Source organism: Dromaius novaehollandiae, chromosome 26, assembly GCF_036370855.1.
Source record: "Dromaius novaehollandiae isolate bDroNov1 chromosome 26, bDroNov1.hap1, whole genome shotgun sequence".
Lineage (NCBI taxonomy): Eukaryota > Metazoa > Chordata > Aves > Casuariiformes > Dromaiidae > Dromaius > Dromaius novaehollandiae.
Genome location: NC_088123.1, coordinates 3,792,907 through 3,807,903, shown reverse-complemented (window position 1 = coordinate 3,807,903; position 14,997 = coordinate 3,792,907). Strand labels below are relative to the sequence as shown.

Genomic DNA, 14,997 nt, shown 5'->3' with positions numbered 1-14,997 from the left:
CTGCATCCTCCCTGCTGCATCCTCCCCGCTGCATCCTCCCCACAGCATCTGCCCCACAGCATCCTCCGTGCAGCATCTGCCCTTCATCATCCTCCCTGCAGCATCCTGCCTGCAGCATCTGCCCCACATCATCGTCCCTGCAGCATCCTCCCCGCTGCATCCTCCCCACAGCATCCCCCCACATCCTCCCCGCAGCATCCTCCCTGCACAGCTGCCTGCAGCATCTGCCCCACATCATCTGCCCCACATCATCCACCCTGCAGCATCCTCCCTGCTGCATCCTCACCACTGCATCCTCCGTGCAGCATCTGCCCCTCATCATCCTCCCTGCAGCATCTTCCCCGCAGCATCTGCCCCTCATCATCCTCCCTGCAGCATCCTGCCTGCAGCATCTGCCCCTCATCATCCTCCCCACATCATCCTCCCCACAGCATCCTCCCTGCACAGCTGCCTGCAGCATCTGCCCCACATCATCTGCCCCACATCATCCACCCTGCAGCATCCTCCCTGCTGCATCCTCACCACTGCATCCTCCGCGCAGCATCTGCCCCTCATCATCCTCCCTGCAGCATCCTGCCTGCAGCATCTGCCCCTCATCATCCTCCCCGCAGCATCCTCCCCACAGCATCCTCCCCGCACGGCCGCCCCACACGGCCTCCCTGCAGCCTCCGCCCCGCATCCGCCACCCCAAACGCCTCCGTGGGGCCCCCGGGCGCCGCCGCCGCCAGCTTTTCAACCCGGGGCCAAGGCAGCGAAGCGCCGGCCCTCGATGCTCAATTTTGCAGGATTTCTCATAATCCCGCCGCTCGCCTGGGAGACGGCGCAGGCGGCCAAACGGGCGTGCGGGAAAGGGCAGCGCTTGGCTGCTTTCGCTAAGAGCCGGGTGGGAAGGAAGGTGCTGCTGGGTTCGGGGGTGTTTGGGGGCCCCACAAAATAGATACTCGGTCTGCAGGGAATAAAACATGCTCAACCCCCCCTTGCCAGGGAGAAGGAGGAATCTGGCTTCCGAGTTTCGGTGCTTCTCTCCGGAGGGGGAAAATCCACTCCCGGAGCGGTCGCGCGGCGCGTGCTCCTGCTGACGGCTTTTTTGAGGGCCTTTATAATACGTTTAATGGGAGAAAGCTTCCTGGAAGCAAATTAGAGACTCTGTGGGATGCTCGAGAGATGCCAGGGCTTTTACAGCACCCTTTTTCCAAGGATAAGTGTTTATTTGGCCGTAGCGCACTAAAGGCCGGATGAAACCTGTGCATTAGAAATTATTCCCATCCTTAATGGTTAGAAAGGGATGAAAGGGAAAGGTTGCGCCTGGGGCAAATGTATTGCTCCTGGGAACGAGCGGATGGCTGCTGCTTCCCTGCTTTTTGCTTAAATACTCTTTGGTGGACTAGTGAAAATTCCCCACGTTTTTGAGGCTGATTTCCTGGGAATGAGGAAGGATATGTGAGGGTACGTGCAGGGCTGACGTGTCGGGGGGACTACGAAACGCAGCCGCGCACCGCAGCAGCCGCCGCCTCGGACGGCGGGGCACGGGCATCCCGCCTCTCGCTCTGTCTTCAATCAATTATTTTGGGTTCCTTCTCGTTTCGGAGCTGTCACCGAGCTTTCTCTCTGTGACCACAAATGGGAAGAGAGCAGGGATTTTCCTTTCTCTTGTCCGTTTAACAAAAATTGCACTTGTCGCAACGTCCCGGGGAAGGCAAGGACACGGACACGGACACGGAGGGAAAACCCGCGGCGGCCGCCGGCACCTCCACAAACCTTCTCGGGTGCAATGCAAGCAGTGACTTTTTTTTTAAGCTGCTCAGTGCCCGTTTTTAGGAGAATAAGAGGTTTCCCAGGTGCCTTTCAAGCTTTGCACAGAAACCGATGACTTCTGAGCCTTCGGGCATGAGCAAGACCCGAAACCGGCCGCGAGGCCGCTTGCACAACCGGCCCGAACAGCACCGTGAGCGCCGGCGCTTCCAGGCCCTCGTTAGTCTTTCCTGTGTGTCACTAATTGTGCAAGCGCCCGTCGCGGGCGGGATGAGTCCCACGGCCACCGCCTCTAATGCAGAAGCCACGTAAGGGCACAAAACGGCAGAATAACACCCCGAGGAATGCTCCGGGAGAGGAAAAATCAGGAAAAGCAAGGAAAAAAGCTTTCCAAGAAATACCTTGAGCTGCTCCCGGGAGGTTTTCAACAGCTACAGCTCTGTTGCAAAGCCAAGGACTCAACCGGGGGAAAAAAATTTAAAAAAAAACCCAGTTTGTGGCTCTGCGAGGAAGCGAGACTTACTGCACCTCGATGCTGCTCGGGAGCAAAATTTCCCTTGACGTCACATGGGGCTGACAAAACCTCTAGGAAATAAATATCTAGGCCAACCTACTGCAGGCAAAGAGTAGCCGGAGGAGGGAAAAACCGAGTATCGAAAGGCGTTTGGAGCCTTTGGGCAGCCGGCGGTGAGGAAGCCAAGGCATTTTTCTCTTTGCATTTCCAAGTCGGAGACGGAGCCTGGAAGACGCAGATGACCCCAAGTCGCCGGCCGCGAACCTCTGCAAGGAGAAGCAACGTGAAATTTTGGCATCTTCCTTCTATAAAATCGCTACAGATAATAAAATATAATAATCAAAGAGTTTGAACCGGGAGTTTTGGGGTCAGCAGCTGCTCCATTAATTCACCCAGGAACGGGACGAAGCGGGTGAGGAAGCCGCGCCAGCCCGGCCAGAGGTTTGCCTCGGCCGTGGGATCCGCAGGGCCTCCGCAGGGAACAATTCCCTACTGTGTCCGGGAAAAGCAGCAAGGGGAAGAGCCCTGATCCAGAGGAGAAAGGGAACATTATGCCCTTGGGTATCAATAACTTGCTTTTTTTTTTTCTTCCCCCTTTTTGCAAAGACAAGAGCAGCGTTTCGGCTCAGGAACGCGTCACCGACGACTGTTTCGCCAGTGCTAACACGCCGCCGTGCCGGCCCTGCCAGCTGGATCCCTTATAGGAAAGACTAAATATACGTATTTCTGTCCGCAGCAGGGCTGGTGACACATGACTCACCGAGAGGCTTTCCTTTGCCCTCTCCCATTTATTTTTAACCCGTGATCCCTCCGGCCGGCTCTCGGGTAGGGAAGCGGGAGCGGCACGCCGGGTGACACAGCACTGAGGTCATCTTCTAAAAGAAATAAGGCGAGGGCACACCCCGAGCCGGGCAAGGAGCTCCCATTTCCATCGCTTCGGCATAAATCATCGCCGCCCGACTCAGAGCCGCATCGCTTCGGTGCCCAGAGGCTGCGTGCCGAAAGGTTTTAAGACCGGAAAGCACCGACCTTTTTTATTATCGTTAGGAAAAAAAATAAAGCAATAGGCTGGAATGACACAAGTACCAGGTTGGAGATCTGGGGAACGTGGGGGAAAACGTGGGGAAAAAAAGAGCAGGCGGATTATCCTTTCTTTTATATATACATCTTACTGCAGAGCTGCAACTTGTTGATTTTCGTGGGAGCCGAGCGAGCTTTTGCGCGCCGTGACCTGGTTTCCAACTCCAGACGCTTAAACCTGGCTCGCTCGCCAAAGCGGTGCTGCAGATCCTCTTAGTGAGCCGCTGGGCATGATCCCACCGGGATCGGCCCCTCTCCCCATGAGCGACAGGGCTCCGGGGCCGGGGCGGGCTCGCGCGGCCCCGTTCCCGGGGTTTTGTGCCCGGGCGTAAATGCAAACGCGAACGGGGCGTGGGAAAACGCATATGATCTGGGGGGAAATGGGGCATTTTTCCCTAGCCATTAGGGGGTTTTTAATATATCGGAACCGGTTTCTCGCACATCCGGCGCATCCTCCACGCGGGAGGTTTCTCCAGGGCCTCTCCGACGCTTTCCAGTCGCCCAAGCAACAGGTTAAAAACGCTTTTTAAGGCAGCTGCCGGGGTTGGGAAGCAGCAGCCTTTCCCACCGGCACGGCCTCATTCCCGGCGGATGCTCGGCACGGTGTTATCCAAGGCATCTCCATGGATACCTCGGTGCCAGGGGGGTACCAGCCACGCAGAGGGGGGATGCTCTCCCTCGCCTGCTTTAAATAAGCGATATTTAGGCTTATGGAAAGGTTTCTCCCGGGGACGACGGCTGTTTGGGAGCTGCAAAGCAGCCGAGGTTGCAGCTATTTTATTCGCAAAGAGTGAGATCCGTGACATCCCGCCGGAGCTATTGCTATGGCGACCGCGCCAGGGCACAGAGGAGGCTTTTTGTGCCGGTTTTTGCCCTTACGCTGATACGCTGGGCGAAAGCCCGGATAATATTGCCGCTTCCAGAACCACACCAAGATCATTCAATAATCTCCCTGGAAAAAAGAACAGGAAGCTCCTTCCCGGCTATTTTGGCACAGAGACGAGGAGGTTGATCTTTGCTCCGGGTTTCAGGCATCTGCAGACGTTTTGGGGTGCTTTGCTCCGACCCTCGCTGCTCATTAGTGCAGCGCTTCGTTTATCGGGGCCCAGCTGTGAGGAATAACTGAACAACAGCTAATTTAATTCAGCCGCAGATCTGCCAGCCCGTATGGTTTTATCAGCGGATGGGCAGGAGCCGAGCATCATCCCCGGGGTACGACCTGCCCTTCCAGGCAGATAATCCTCTTGCTCCTTAATATCAGGAGCAGGGTATTATTTTATTTAAAAATGTAGTTCTGCTGTGCAGAAATCCCTTGCCGTGCCGATCCCTGCATGCATGCAGCGTGCAAAACCGCCCGGCTTCAGCAATAACCTCCGGACAAGGCCTGAAGCGCAGGGGGGTGATTTTTATTGATTTTTTCTCCTAGCACACGCGAAGCGGAGCGTTGCGGTCAGGGAGGGTGGGAGCTCGGGGGGGTTGGAGGGGTCCGGCTGCTCCTGCCGCCCGGCCGGGCTCCCACGGCCGCCGGGGAAGGTGCAGGGTGAAGCGGCAGTTGGGTGGGGGCCACGGGGGGAGCAGGATTGCGGGATGCAGGAGCAGTGATGTGGAGCCCACCCCGCCCCCCCCCCCCGGCCCTGGCTCCTTCCCCGGCCCCTGTCCTGCCCCCCGAGTCCCCTGGTCCCGGCTCCTTCCCCCGGCCCCAGAGCCCCCCCGGCCCCCGCACCTTCCCCCGGCCCCAGAGCACCCCCCGCCCCGATCCCGATCCCCTCCCTGGAGACCCTCCCCAGTCCCGGCCCCTTCCCCCGACCCCTTCCCCGGAGCCCCCCCGGTCCCCACATCTGCCCCTGCCCCCGGAGTCCCTCCCCCCGGCCCCTTCCCCTGCCCCCGGAGACCCCCCCTGGTCCCGGCATCCTTTCCCAGCCCTAGAGCCCCCCCGGTCCCCATCCCTTCCCCGGAGCCCCCCCCAATCCCAGCATCCTTCCCTGGCCTCGGAGCCCCCCCAGCCCTAGCACCTTCTCCTGGCCCTGGAGCCCCCCCCAGCCACGGCTCCGGTGCCCTCCCCCATCCCGGGAGCCTTTTCCCGGCCCTGGAGCCCCCCCGGCCCTGGGGCACCGCAGGGGGATGCCAGCAGCAGAGCGAAGCAGGCAGCGCCGGGGGCTCGGGGGGGTCAGCGGGGCTCCCCACGGGGGGGCCGGGTCCCCCCCAGCAGCGCAGAAGCCCACGGGGAGCCGAGGGGCTCGCGGACCCCTCCGTGGCGAGAGCTCCCGGCCGGCTGCTCGGGGACCCCGCGGGGCGCTGGGGGGGCCCAGGAGTTCCGGAGCCCCCCGGGGCCCCAGCGCCGGGCGGGAGCGCGCGGGACGTGTGACGAGCGGCCCAGGTCTCAGCCCAGCGCCCGGCCTAGAGCTTGAGCGCGGTGACGCGGGGGATGCGCAGGGCGCACGTCTCCTCCGAGCCCGTGGAGCTGCCGAGGCGGCGGCCGGTTACCGGCGTGCCCGCGGGGGGGTGGGGGGGTCTGGCCGCCATCACCCCCCCCCCCGGCCCCACCGGGCGCTTACATGAGCCGGCTGCGGGGGGGACGGAGGTGCTCGGCGAGCCGCAGGGCGAAGACGATGCTGGGCACGAGGCAGAGGGTGCAGCAGCCCAGGCTGAACCAGAAGGCGTTCTGCGGGCGGGGGGCACGGGTGGCACGACGCCACGGTGATGGGCAGCCCCCCCCCCCCCCCCCCCCGCGGCGCGGCCTTACCCAGGGGTCGGCGATGCGGTCGCACAGGATCACGCGGCCGTTGTCCAGCGCCGTGGCCAGCGGCTGGCACGAGGCCACCTCCTCCCGGAGCTGCCGGAGAAGCGGGACCGCCGCGTCACCCCCCGCTCGGCAGCGCCGGGGGCCCCGTCCTGGCCCGATTCCCCCGCCACGGCCGCGTTTTCCGAGGTCTCCCCCCCGCAATTCCCACGGCGGGAGCCGCCGGCTCTCGGCACCCGGCCGGGAATTCGGCGCTGGGGAGGATGCTCGGGGCGGTACGGCGGTGCTCAGGCGGGCGCCGCGGCCGCTCCCCCCACGCAGCCCCCCAGGGAGGACGGAGCACCCGCCCCACGGCACCGTGGGACCCCCCAGACCCCCCCGGGGCGGCGGAGCCGGCACCTACCGTCTGCCCGACCCAGTGCAGGTACCGCGCCACGTAGCCCAGCTCCTTCCTGGCGAAGCAGCCGAGCTCCTGCGGGGAGGGGGCACGGCGGAGGGTGGCCCGACGCCACGGAGGGTGGCCCGGCACCGCGGAGGGTGGCCCGACGCCCCGGCTCACCTGCCGCAGCAGCCGCTGGGCTTGGGCCGGCAGCGCTGCCTCCAGCGAGGCCGTGGCCGCCAGCGTCTCGTTGACCCGGGCCTGCGGGCGGAGGGCGCTGAGCGGCGGCGGGACGCCACGGGGATGGGCAGCGCCGCGCGCTGCATTGCTCCGAAGTGCGGCGGAGCAACGGGGAGCCCCTCCGCCCGCGGCGGCATCTCTGCCGGCTCCCCCTTGCCCGAATAACTTGATTTTTGGGGCCGGGCCGGGGGGATGCGTGCGTTTCGGTGCTGGAACCCCCCCCCCCCCGCCCCGGCCCCCCGGGGTACCTGGAGGTGAGGCGCCAGCGCGGAGAGGAACCGGACGCTCTCGCCCAGCTCGGCCTGCGGGACGGAGAGGGCTGAGCGCCACGACGGGGGCCACCGCCCCCCCCCGCCCCCCCCGCCCCCCCCGCCGCCGCGGACTCACCACCAGAGCCTCCTGCGCCCGCACCGTGGAGTTGTGCATCCGCCGCAGCGCCTGGGCCTCGGCGGCCAGCCGCCCCGCCACCGTGCCGTTCCTCTGCGGGGGCCGCGGCCGCGTCAGCGGCGTCCCCATGTCCCCGTGTCCCCGTGCCCGTCCCGCCGCCGCGCTCACCTGCAGCCTCTGCAGCCGCTCCAGGGCGCTGGCCAGGCCGGCCAGGCTGGTCCTCACCACGGGCAGCTGCATCTGCGGGGCGATGCCGTCAGCCGGGGCGGCGGGGGGGGGACACGGAGGGCAGGGCGGGCGACGGCACCCACCTCGCCGCGGAAGCGCCCGTAGTCCACGCGGTCGGCGCCGGCGGCGGCGAAGCTCTGCAGGTCGCGGCGGTCCTCGGCGCCCAGCAGCCGCACCTCGCCCAGCCGGGCGCTGAAGGCACCCAGGCGCTTCTGGAAGCCGGCGACGTACTGCGGGGGTGCGGGGGGGGCCGTCAGCCGGCCGCCCCCCCTGCAAAACCCCCCTTCCCGCATCCCCCCCCGGCCTCCCCCACCTTGGAGGCCTGGAGATGCTCGTCCAGGGCGTAGGAGCCGTTGAGCTGCAGCACTTCCCAGAGCCCCGCGCCGCCCCGGCACGCGCTGCCGGAGCAAGGGCGGACGCGGTTATCCCGGCGGACGCGGCGTCTCGCGGGACGCTTTGCATTTTCTTGGATGCAACGGGAGAAAACCCCCGGGGGGGCTTTTTTTTGGCGGCGGGGGGGGGGGAAGCGCTCACTGGTACGCGGCACTGAGGTTGTAGCCGCGGCGGAGGTTGAGCCGCCGGCCGAGGTCCATGGAGGGCGGCAGGTTGCCGGGGGTGTCGAGGAACTGCGCAGGGTGCAGGGGAGGATGAGGAGCGCCAGGAGCCTTCGTCCCCCCCCCCCCTCACCAGCGCTGGGTTCGGTGGGGCCGGCACGCACCCGGTAGAGCTCGCGGTTGGCCCAGCTCCTGCAGAGCAGCGTCTGCACGTTGCCGCCCACCAGGAAGGTGGCGAAGACCAGGAGGCTGAGGAGGCCGGCGGCGAGGAAGGCCAGGCCGGCGCCGCTGCGGGGGGGCAGCGCGGGCGCTGGCGATGGGGTCCCGGCGGGGGGGGGACCAGCCACCGCCGCCACCGCCGCCGCGGTACCTACAGCTGGAGGAGGCAGGCGCCGGCCTCGCTGCTGCCGTCACCGTCACCGTCGCCGTCACCGTCACCGCGCCGGCGGAGGCCACCGGCGCCCAGCGCCACGCCGGCCGCGTTGCAGGCGCCGACGAGGAGGACGGCGCAGCACAGTGCCGTGCCCGCCAGCCACCTGCGGGCCCAGCGGCTGCCCTCAGCCCCGGGGGGGCCGGTGACACCCCGGGGGGGGGGACACCCCCCTGCCACCCCCCGCCGGTGTCACCTGCAGCGCTCGAGGCGTTTCGCCTGGCGCAGGTAGGGCCGGCTGCGCTCCTCGGCCGCCCGCAGAGCCTCGCGCAGGGGCCGCGCGTAGCCGGGGGGGGGGAAGGCCTCGGCGATGCCCCGCGCCCTCGCCGCCGCCTCGGCCGTCTCGTCCCGCAGCTCTGCGGCAGCAGCAGGAGGAGGAGGAGGAGGGATGAAGGCCGGGGCGCGCGCGGGACCCCGGAGCGCGCCCGGCACCCCGCTCACCCCGCGTGAGCTGCGCCATGCTCTGCACCGCCAGCTCCGGGAGGGCGTTGAAGGTGCCGTTGGCCTGGGGGGGGGGGGGGGGGGGTGGAAGGGAGCTGCGGCACAGCGGGCGACGGGTGGCCCCCCCCGGCCCCCCGCCCGCCCGCTTCGCCCCCCACCTGGCCGAGCATCGCCGGGAGGTCGCCGCGCGGCAGCCCCGCCAGCGCCCGCAGCACCGGCTCCACCGACGGCACCTGGGGGGGGGCCGAGCAGGGGCTGAGCGCCGCGGCGACGGGCCGGATCCGGCACCGCCGCCGGCACCGCGTCGCCCACCTTGGCGTAGTCGGCGCCCGGCTCCAGGGCTCGGGCCGGGCCCAGGGCGGCGGCGCAGGCGGCGCAACGCGGGTCGTCCAGCAGCTCCACGGCCCGCTGCCGCCGCTCCCGCAGCGCCGGCTCCAGCCGGGCCCGCGCCGCCGCCAGCGCCCGCGCCGTCCGCTCCAGCGCGCCCAGGTGCCGCAGCGAGCTCCGCAGCTCTGCGGGGAGAGGCCGGCGCCGCCGGGGCCGCCGGCCCGTCGACGGGAGGTTCCCGGGGAACCCCGTCACCGGGAGGGTCCCGTGGTCCCCATCACCGGGAGCTTCCCATGCATCCCACCACGAGGAGGTTCCCATGGATCCCACCATCGGGAGGTTCCCGTGGACCCCGTCACCGGGAGGTTCCCGTGGATCCCACCACGAGGAGGTTCCCAAGGTTCCCACCATTGGGAGGTTCCCACATATCCCACCATCAGGAGGTTCTCATGGATCCCATCACCGGGAGGTTCCCGTGGATCCCACCACGAGGAGGTTCCCAAGGATCCCACCATTAGGAGGTTCCCACAGACCCCATCACCGGGAAGTTCCCATGGTCCCCACCATCGGGAGGTTCCCAAGGTTCCCACCATTGGGAGGTTCCCACATATCCCACCATCGGGAGGTTCTCCTGGATCCCATCACTGGGAGGTTCTCATGGATCCCACCACGAGGAGGTTCCCAAGGATCCCACCATCGGGAGGTTCCCAAGGATCCCACTACCGGGAGCTTCCCATGGACCCCACCACGAGGTTCCCACGGATCCCACCATTAGGAGGTTCCCACAGACCCCATCACCGGGAAGTTCCCATGGTCCCCACCATCGGGAGGTTCCCACGGATCCCACCACTGGGAGGTTGCCACAGACCCAGTCACCGGGGGGTTCCCGCATCCCCCATGGATGGGAGGTTCCCATGGTCCCCATCACCAGGAGGTTCCCGTGGTCCCATCACCGGGAGGTGCCCACGTCCCCAGGAGGTTCCCACGGCCCATGTTCCCAGGAGGTTCCCATGGTCCCCATCACCGGGAGGTTCCCGTGGTCCCATCACCGGGAGGTTCCCACGGCCCATGTCCCCAGGAGGTTCCCGTGGTCCCCGTCACCAGGAGGTGCCCATGGTCCCCGTCTCCGGGAGGTTCCCGTGGTCCCCATCACCGGGAGGTTCCCATGTCCCCAGGAGGTTCCCACATCCCCAGGAGGTTCCCACGGCCCATGTCCCCAGGAGGTTCCCATGGTCCCTGTCCCCAGGAGGTTCCCATGGTCCCCATCACCGGGAGGTTCCCGTGGTCCCCATCACCGGGAGGTTCCCATGGCCCATGTCCCCAGGAGGTTCCCGTGGTCCCCGTCACCGGGAGGTTCCCGCGCCCCCGGCTCGGCTCTACCTTCCGCCCTGGCCTGCAGGTCCTCCAGCGCCGCGTACACCGTCGCCTTCAGCTGCGAGTGGATGGAGACCCCCACGCTCCGGCTCACCTCTGCAAAGCCCCCCCGGCCCCCCGAGCCCCCCGTGAGCCCGCCGGGCCCAATCGCCTCCAAACCGCCTCGGCGGGCCGGGGGGGCCGCGCGGGCAGCACCGCGGCTACTCACCGCCCAGGTCGGCCAGGATCTGCTCCCGGGGCACGCTGAACCGCTCCGCCACCATCCGCACCCCCTGCGGGGAGAGGCGCCGGGCAGGGTCCCGGGGGGCTGCCGCCACCCCCGGGGGGGGGGCCGTGGCGGGGGGGGGACACCCACCTGGGGGATGGCACCGATGTGCTGCTGCAGCGCCCGCAGCGTGGCCGGCACGGCCCCCAGCCCCGGCGCCATCTGCTCCGTCACCCGCTGGTTGGTGACGAAGGCGCAGCTCACGGCGGCCCTGCCGGGGCGGGGGGGGACGGCGGTGATCGGCGGTGTCACCGGCGGGGGGGACACACCCCGGGTGGCCCCAGCACGGTGTCACCTCCGGGCACTCACAGGCTGACGAGGGAGGTGGCGGCGAGGCAGGCGAGGAGGCAGCGGCGGCGGCAGCGCCGGGAGCGCCGGGGGCCGGGCGGGCGGCCCCCCCCCCGCCGTCGCCCGCGGCGGTAGCAGAGGCAGGCGCCGGTCCCCGGCACGGCCAGGGCGAAGAGCAGCGCGGCCGCGGCGCACACCACGTAGCCCAGCTCGTACCGCAGCACCTAGGCGAGGCGAGAGCCCGGGCGGGCGGCTGCCAGCCTGCGGCCATGCGCCGCGTCTTCGGCCGGCTGCGAGGGCCTGCGTCCGCCCGGGATGGCGTGTGTCCCCCCGGGATGGCGTGTGTCCCCCCGGGATGGCGTGCATCCACTCGGGATGGCGTGCATCCACTCAGGATAGTGTGTGTCCCCCCAGGACGGTGTGCATCCACTCGGGATGGTGAGCATCCCCCCGGGATGGCGTGCATCCACTCGGGATGGCGTGCATCCACTTGGGATGGTGTGCATCCCCCCAGGATGGCGTGCATCCACCCAGGACGGTGTGCATCCGACCAGAACAGTGTGCATCCACCTGGGACGGTGTGCATCCACGCGGGATGGTGCGCATCCACCCGGGATGGCGTGCATATGCCCAGGATGGTGTGTATCCACCCGGGACAGTGTGCATCCACCTGGGATGGCACATATCTGCCCGGGACAGCATGCATCTGCCCAGGACAGCGTGCATCCACCTGGGACAGCATGAATCCCCCTGGAATGGCGTGCATCCGCCCAGGAAGGCGTGCATCCACCCGGGACGGCATGCATCCACCCGGGACGGCGTGCATCCATCCATGATGGCGTGCATCCGCCCGCGACGGCGTGCCTCCCTCCGGCCGGCCGCGCCGGGCCGTCCCGCCGCCCCTCTCCCCCCGCATCCCGCACCGGCACGTCGTCCCCTCCCGGCCCATTCCGGCGGCTCCGCCCCGGGGGTCCCCCGCGGGCCGGCTCACCTGGGACATCCGCACCGAGGCCGGGTCGTGCAGGGCCGCCCGGAGCAGCTCTGCAAGAGGAGACGGCGAGGCCGGCTGAGCCCCCGCGGCGGTGTCCCCCCCCACCGCGGCCACGTCCCCCCCCCGTCCCCACCTGCGGGCAGCGGGTTCTGCTGCAGCAGGTCCAGGCAGCGGCGCACGAGGCCGTAGAGGGGGTCGAGCGGCCCGGGCAGCCGGTGCAGGGCCGGCACGGGGATGTCGGCGTGCGCCTCGCTGAAGCGCAGCACGCGGCCGGGGCCGCCCGCCGGGCACTGCCGGGCGCCGCCGGGGCCCAGGAGTGCCCAGGCCAGGAGCAGGGCGGCGGGCAGCCCGGACGGCCGCATGGCTCCGGCTCCGCGCGCCTCCTCTCCCGCGGGAAACCGGCCGGACGGGGCGGGCCGCCGCCGAGAGCCGGGAGCTGCCGCGGCTTGTCCCCGCCGGCGCCCGGGGCGCTGGGCTTGGCGGGGGCGGGTTGAGCCGTCCCGGCCCGCCCGGGCCTGTCCCGCCGGCCCGCGGCCGGGGGATGCTCGCGGCATCCCTGCGGAGCATCCGACGGCGGCCGGAGCGGCGCCGGAGCATCCGCAGCCCGGCACCGCGTGCCCAGCCCGGGGCGAAACTCCCAGGGTTGGAAAAGCGCGGAAGCGCCGGAAAAACCCCGGGGTGGGCGTGAAATTAGGCGTGGGGTGTGCGTGTGGGGGGGGGGGGATCGTCGGCGTGGGAACGGCCCCACGGCGTGGGAACGGCCGCCGCAAGCCCTGCAGCTCCGTGCTGGGCCGAGCATCATCCCGCCAGCGGAGCCGTGAGTTTCCCATGGAATCCCCCTCCGTCGGCACCGACCGCAGGCATGCAAAAAAACCTAAAAACGGCAAATTTTAATGAATATAGGTGTGAAGCGCTGCCGGGGACGGCGGCGGGGGCGGCGGCGGGGCCGCCGGCTGCACGGGCTCTGCTCCGGCGCGGCGGCCGAGCGCGGCGGGGCCCACGGAGCCGCGGGCGGACGCAGCGGGGGCCGGCGGAGACGGGGTGGGGGGGGCTCAGACGTAGCCGTAGCGCTTGGCGATGGCCATGTCCCGCTGGCGCTGCACGAAGAACTGCAGACGGCCCAGCTTGCAGTGCTGGGCGGCGAGCTGCCGCTGCCGCTGCGCCTGGCGCTTGAGACGCTCGCGCTCGGGCCGCTGCTTGGGCCCGATGGGCGCCGACTCCTCCTGCTCCTCCAGCGGCGTCGGCTTGGCCGCGCCGCCCGCCCACGGCCCCACGCACGGCACCACGTCGGCCGCCGGCACCGGAGGCTCCCGCGCCGGCCAAGCCGTCGCCGGCGAGCGCCGAGGCCGGGGCGGTTTGGCGGGCGCCCGCGGCGGCATCGCCCTCCTCGCCGGCGCTTTTGGGGGGGTTTTGGGGGGCGGCGGGGGGGCCGCGCCGCGGGCCGGCCCGGCCGCGCTGGCTTTTTTCCCCAGGGCGTGGAAAACCTGGATGGACTCCAGCATGTGCAAGCCCAGGTGGCTGCGGGGCGCCGGGAACGCCGACACCGCCCCGCCGGCCGCCCGCTGCCGCGGCAGCTTGTCCCCGGGCTTGGGGCTGCCCCCCGCCGCCGCCCCCGCCGCTTTGGGGGCTCTCGGCCGCGGCGCTGCCGGCCCCCCCGCCCGCTTGCGGCCCCGTTTCGGCGGCCGCTTGCTCGGCTCGGCGGCGGCGGGGGGCTCCGGGGCGGCGGGGGGCCGGGCGGGCGCCGATCCCGCCGGAGCCACCGAGGCGTCCGGGAAAAACACCTTGGCCTTGTGCTTCACCGGGCGCTTGCCGGGGCTGGGCGGCTGCACCGCCGCGGCGGTGGGATCCGGCCCCAGGGCTGCCGCCCCGGCCCCGGGGGGCTGCGGGGTGCCCGGCGGTGGCATGGCGGGGGGGTCGCCGGCGGTGCCACCGTCCTGCCGGTCGATGGAGTCGAGCCAGGCCAGCAGGTCGTTGATGTCGGCGAGGTCGAGGGGGAAGAGCGGCGGCTCCGGCGGCTCCGGCGGCTCCGGCGGCAGCAGCTCGTCCACGTCCAGCTCGGGCAGCGCCGAGGCGGCCGGCTCCGGCGCCGGAGCATCCCGCGCCGGAGCATCCCGCACCGCCGGGCCCGCGGCGGGAGCATCCGCCGCCCGGAGGGCCGGGAAAGCGAGCGGGGCGGTTTCCCACGCCGGGACGTCGTCCCACGCCGGCTCGCCCCGGGGTCCGCGCGGCACGGCGGCGGCGGGGGCCGGCGCGGCCTCCAGCAGCAGGAGCGCGGGGGCGGCGGGGGGCGGCGGGGCGGCCGGCGGGGCGGCGCGGGGGCCGGGGGGGGCCGGCGGCAGCCGCAGCAGGCAGGTGCCGGCCGGGTAGAGCGGCTCGGCGCGGTGCCGGCCGCCCAGCGCCAGCCCCCAGGCCGGCAGCACGTAGGGGCAGGGCAGCGGGTAGGCGACGGCGGGCACGGCGGGCACGGCGGGCGGCTTGCGGCACCCCGGCACCGACGGCAGCAGCCAGGCCGAGCCCGGCACCGGGAAGCTCAGTGCGGACATCTCAGCAGCGAGGAAATTTGGGATTTGCTCTGGAAAGGAGGGGGAAAATGCGGCGTGGGAGGATGCTGGATGCCCCCCACATCCCCCGCCCCGGCGCCCTACCTGCCATGGCACCGTGTGCGGTGCCCGCAGCCCGGCCGGTAGCGCGGGGGTTTGTTTGGGCCCTTCTCCCGGTAACGGCGTTCTGGACCCCGGCGGGCTCCGCCACTCCGGGCGAGGCCCCGCGGCCACCGCTCTCCGGCCCCGCGCCGACGTTTCTCGCCCCAGGAGGTGATTTTTGGGGGTTGGGGTCGTGCCCAGGGAGCCAGGTTGGTCCCATCGGCACTGCCGGAATGGGGCAGGGAGGCCGGTGCCGGCGCGGGGACGTGCCGGTCCTGGGATGCTGGTGCCGGGGATGCCGTCATCGGGATCAGGCAGAGATGCTGGGATGGTGTTGAATAGGGATGCTGGGACTGGGATGGAGT

General features: G+C 69.8%; 1 protein-coding gene across 1 annotated transcript; it reads right to left on the bottom strand.

The window, feature by feature from the left end:
- Nucleotides 1-5,378: 5,378 nt before the first annotated feature.
- Nucleotides 5,379-12,400, bottom strand: PROM2 (prominin 2). The gene is made up of 23 exons (XM_064497808.1): nucleotides 12,124-12,400; nucleotides 11,991-12,040; nucleotides 11,021-11,223; nucleotides 10,802-10,922; nucleotides 10,655-10,718; nucleotides 10,453-10,542; nucleotides 9,058-9,257; nucleotides 8,904-8,978; nucleotides 8,746-8,809; nucleotides 8,501-8,660; nucleotides 8,249-8,410; nucleotides 8,039-8,162; nucleotides 7,855-7,946; nucleotides 7,634-7,718; nucleotides 7,404-7,550; nucleotides 7,261-7,332; nucleotides 7,093-7,185; nucleotides 6,954-7,007; nucleotides 6,646-6,726; nucleotides 6,490-6,558; nucleotides 6,090-6,179; nucleotides 5,902-6,008; nucleotides 5,379-5,807 (listed from the first exon to the last, which is right to left on the bottom strand). The coding sequence occupies exons 1-23, from the start codon at nucleotides 12,350-12,352 to the stop codon at nucleotides 5,744-5,746; spliced, it is 2,496 nt and encodes an 831-aa protein (XP_064353878.1). The 5' UTR covers nucleotides 12,353-12,400; the 3' UTR covers nucleotides 5,379-5,743.
- Between the last annotated feature and the right edge of the window lie 2,597 nt (nucleotides 12,401-14,997).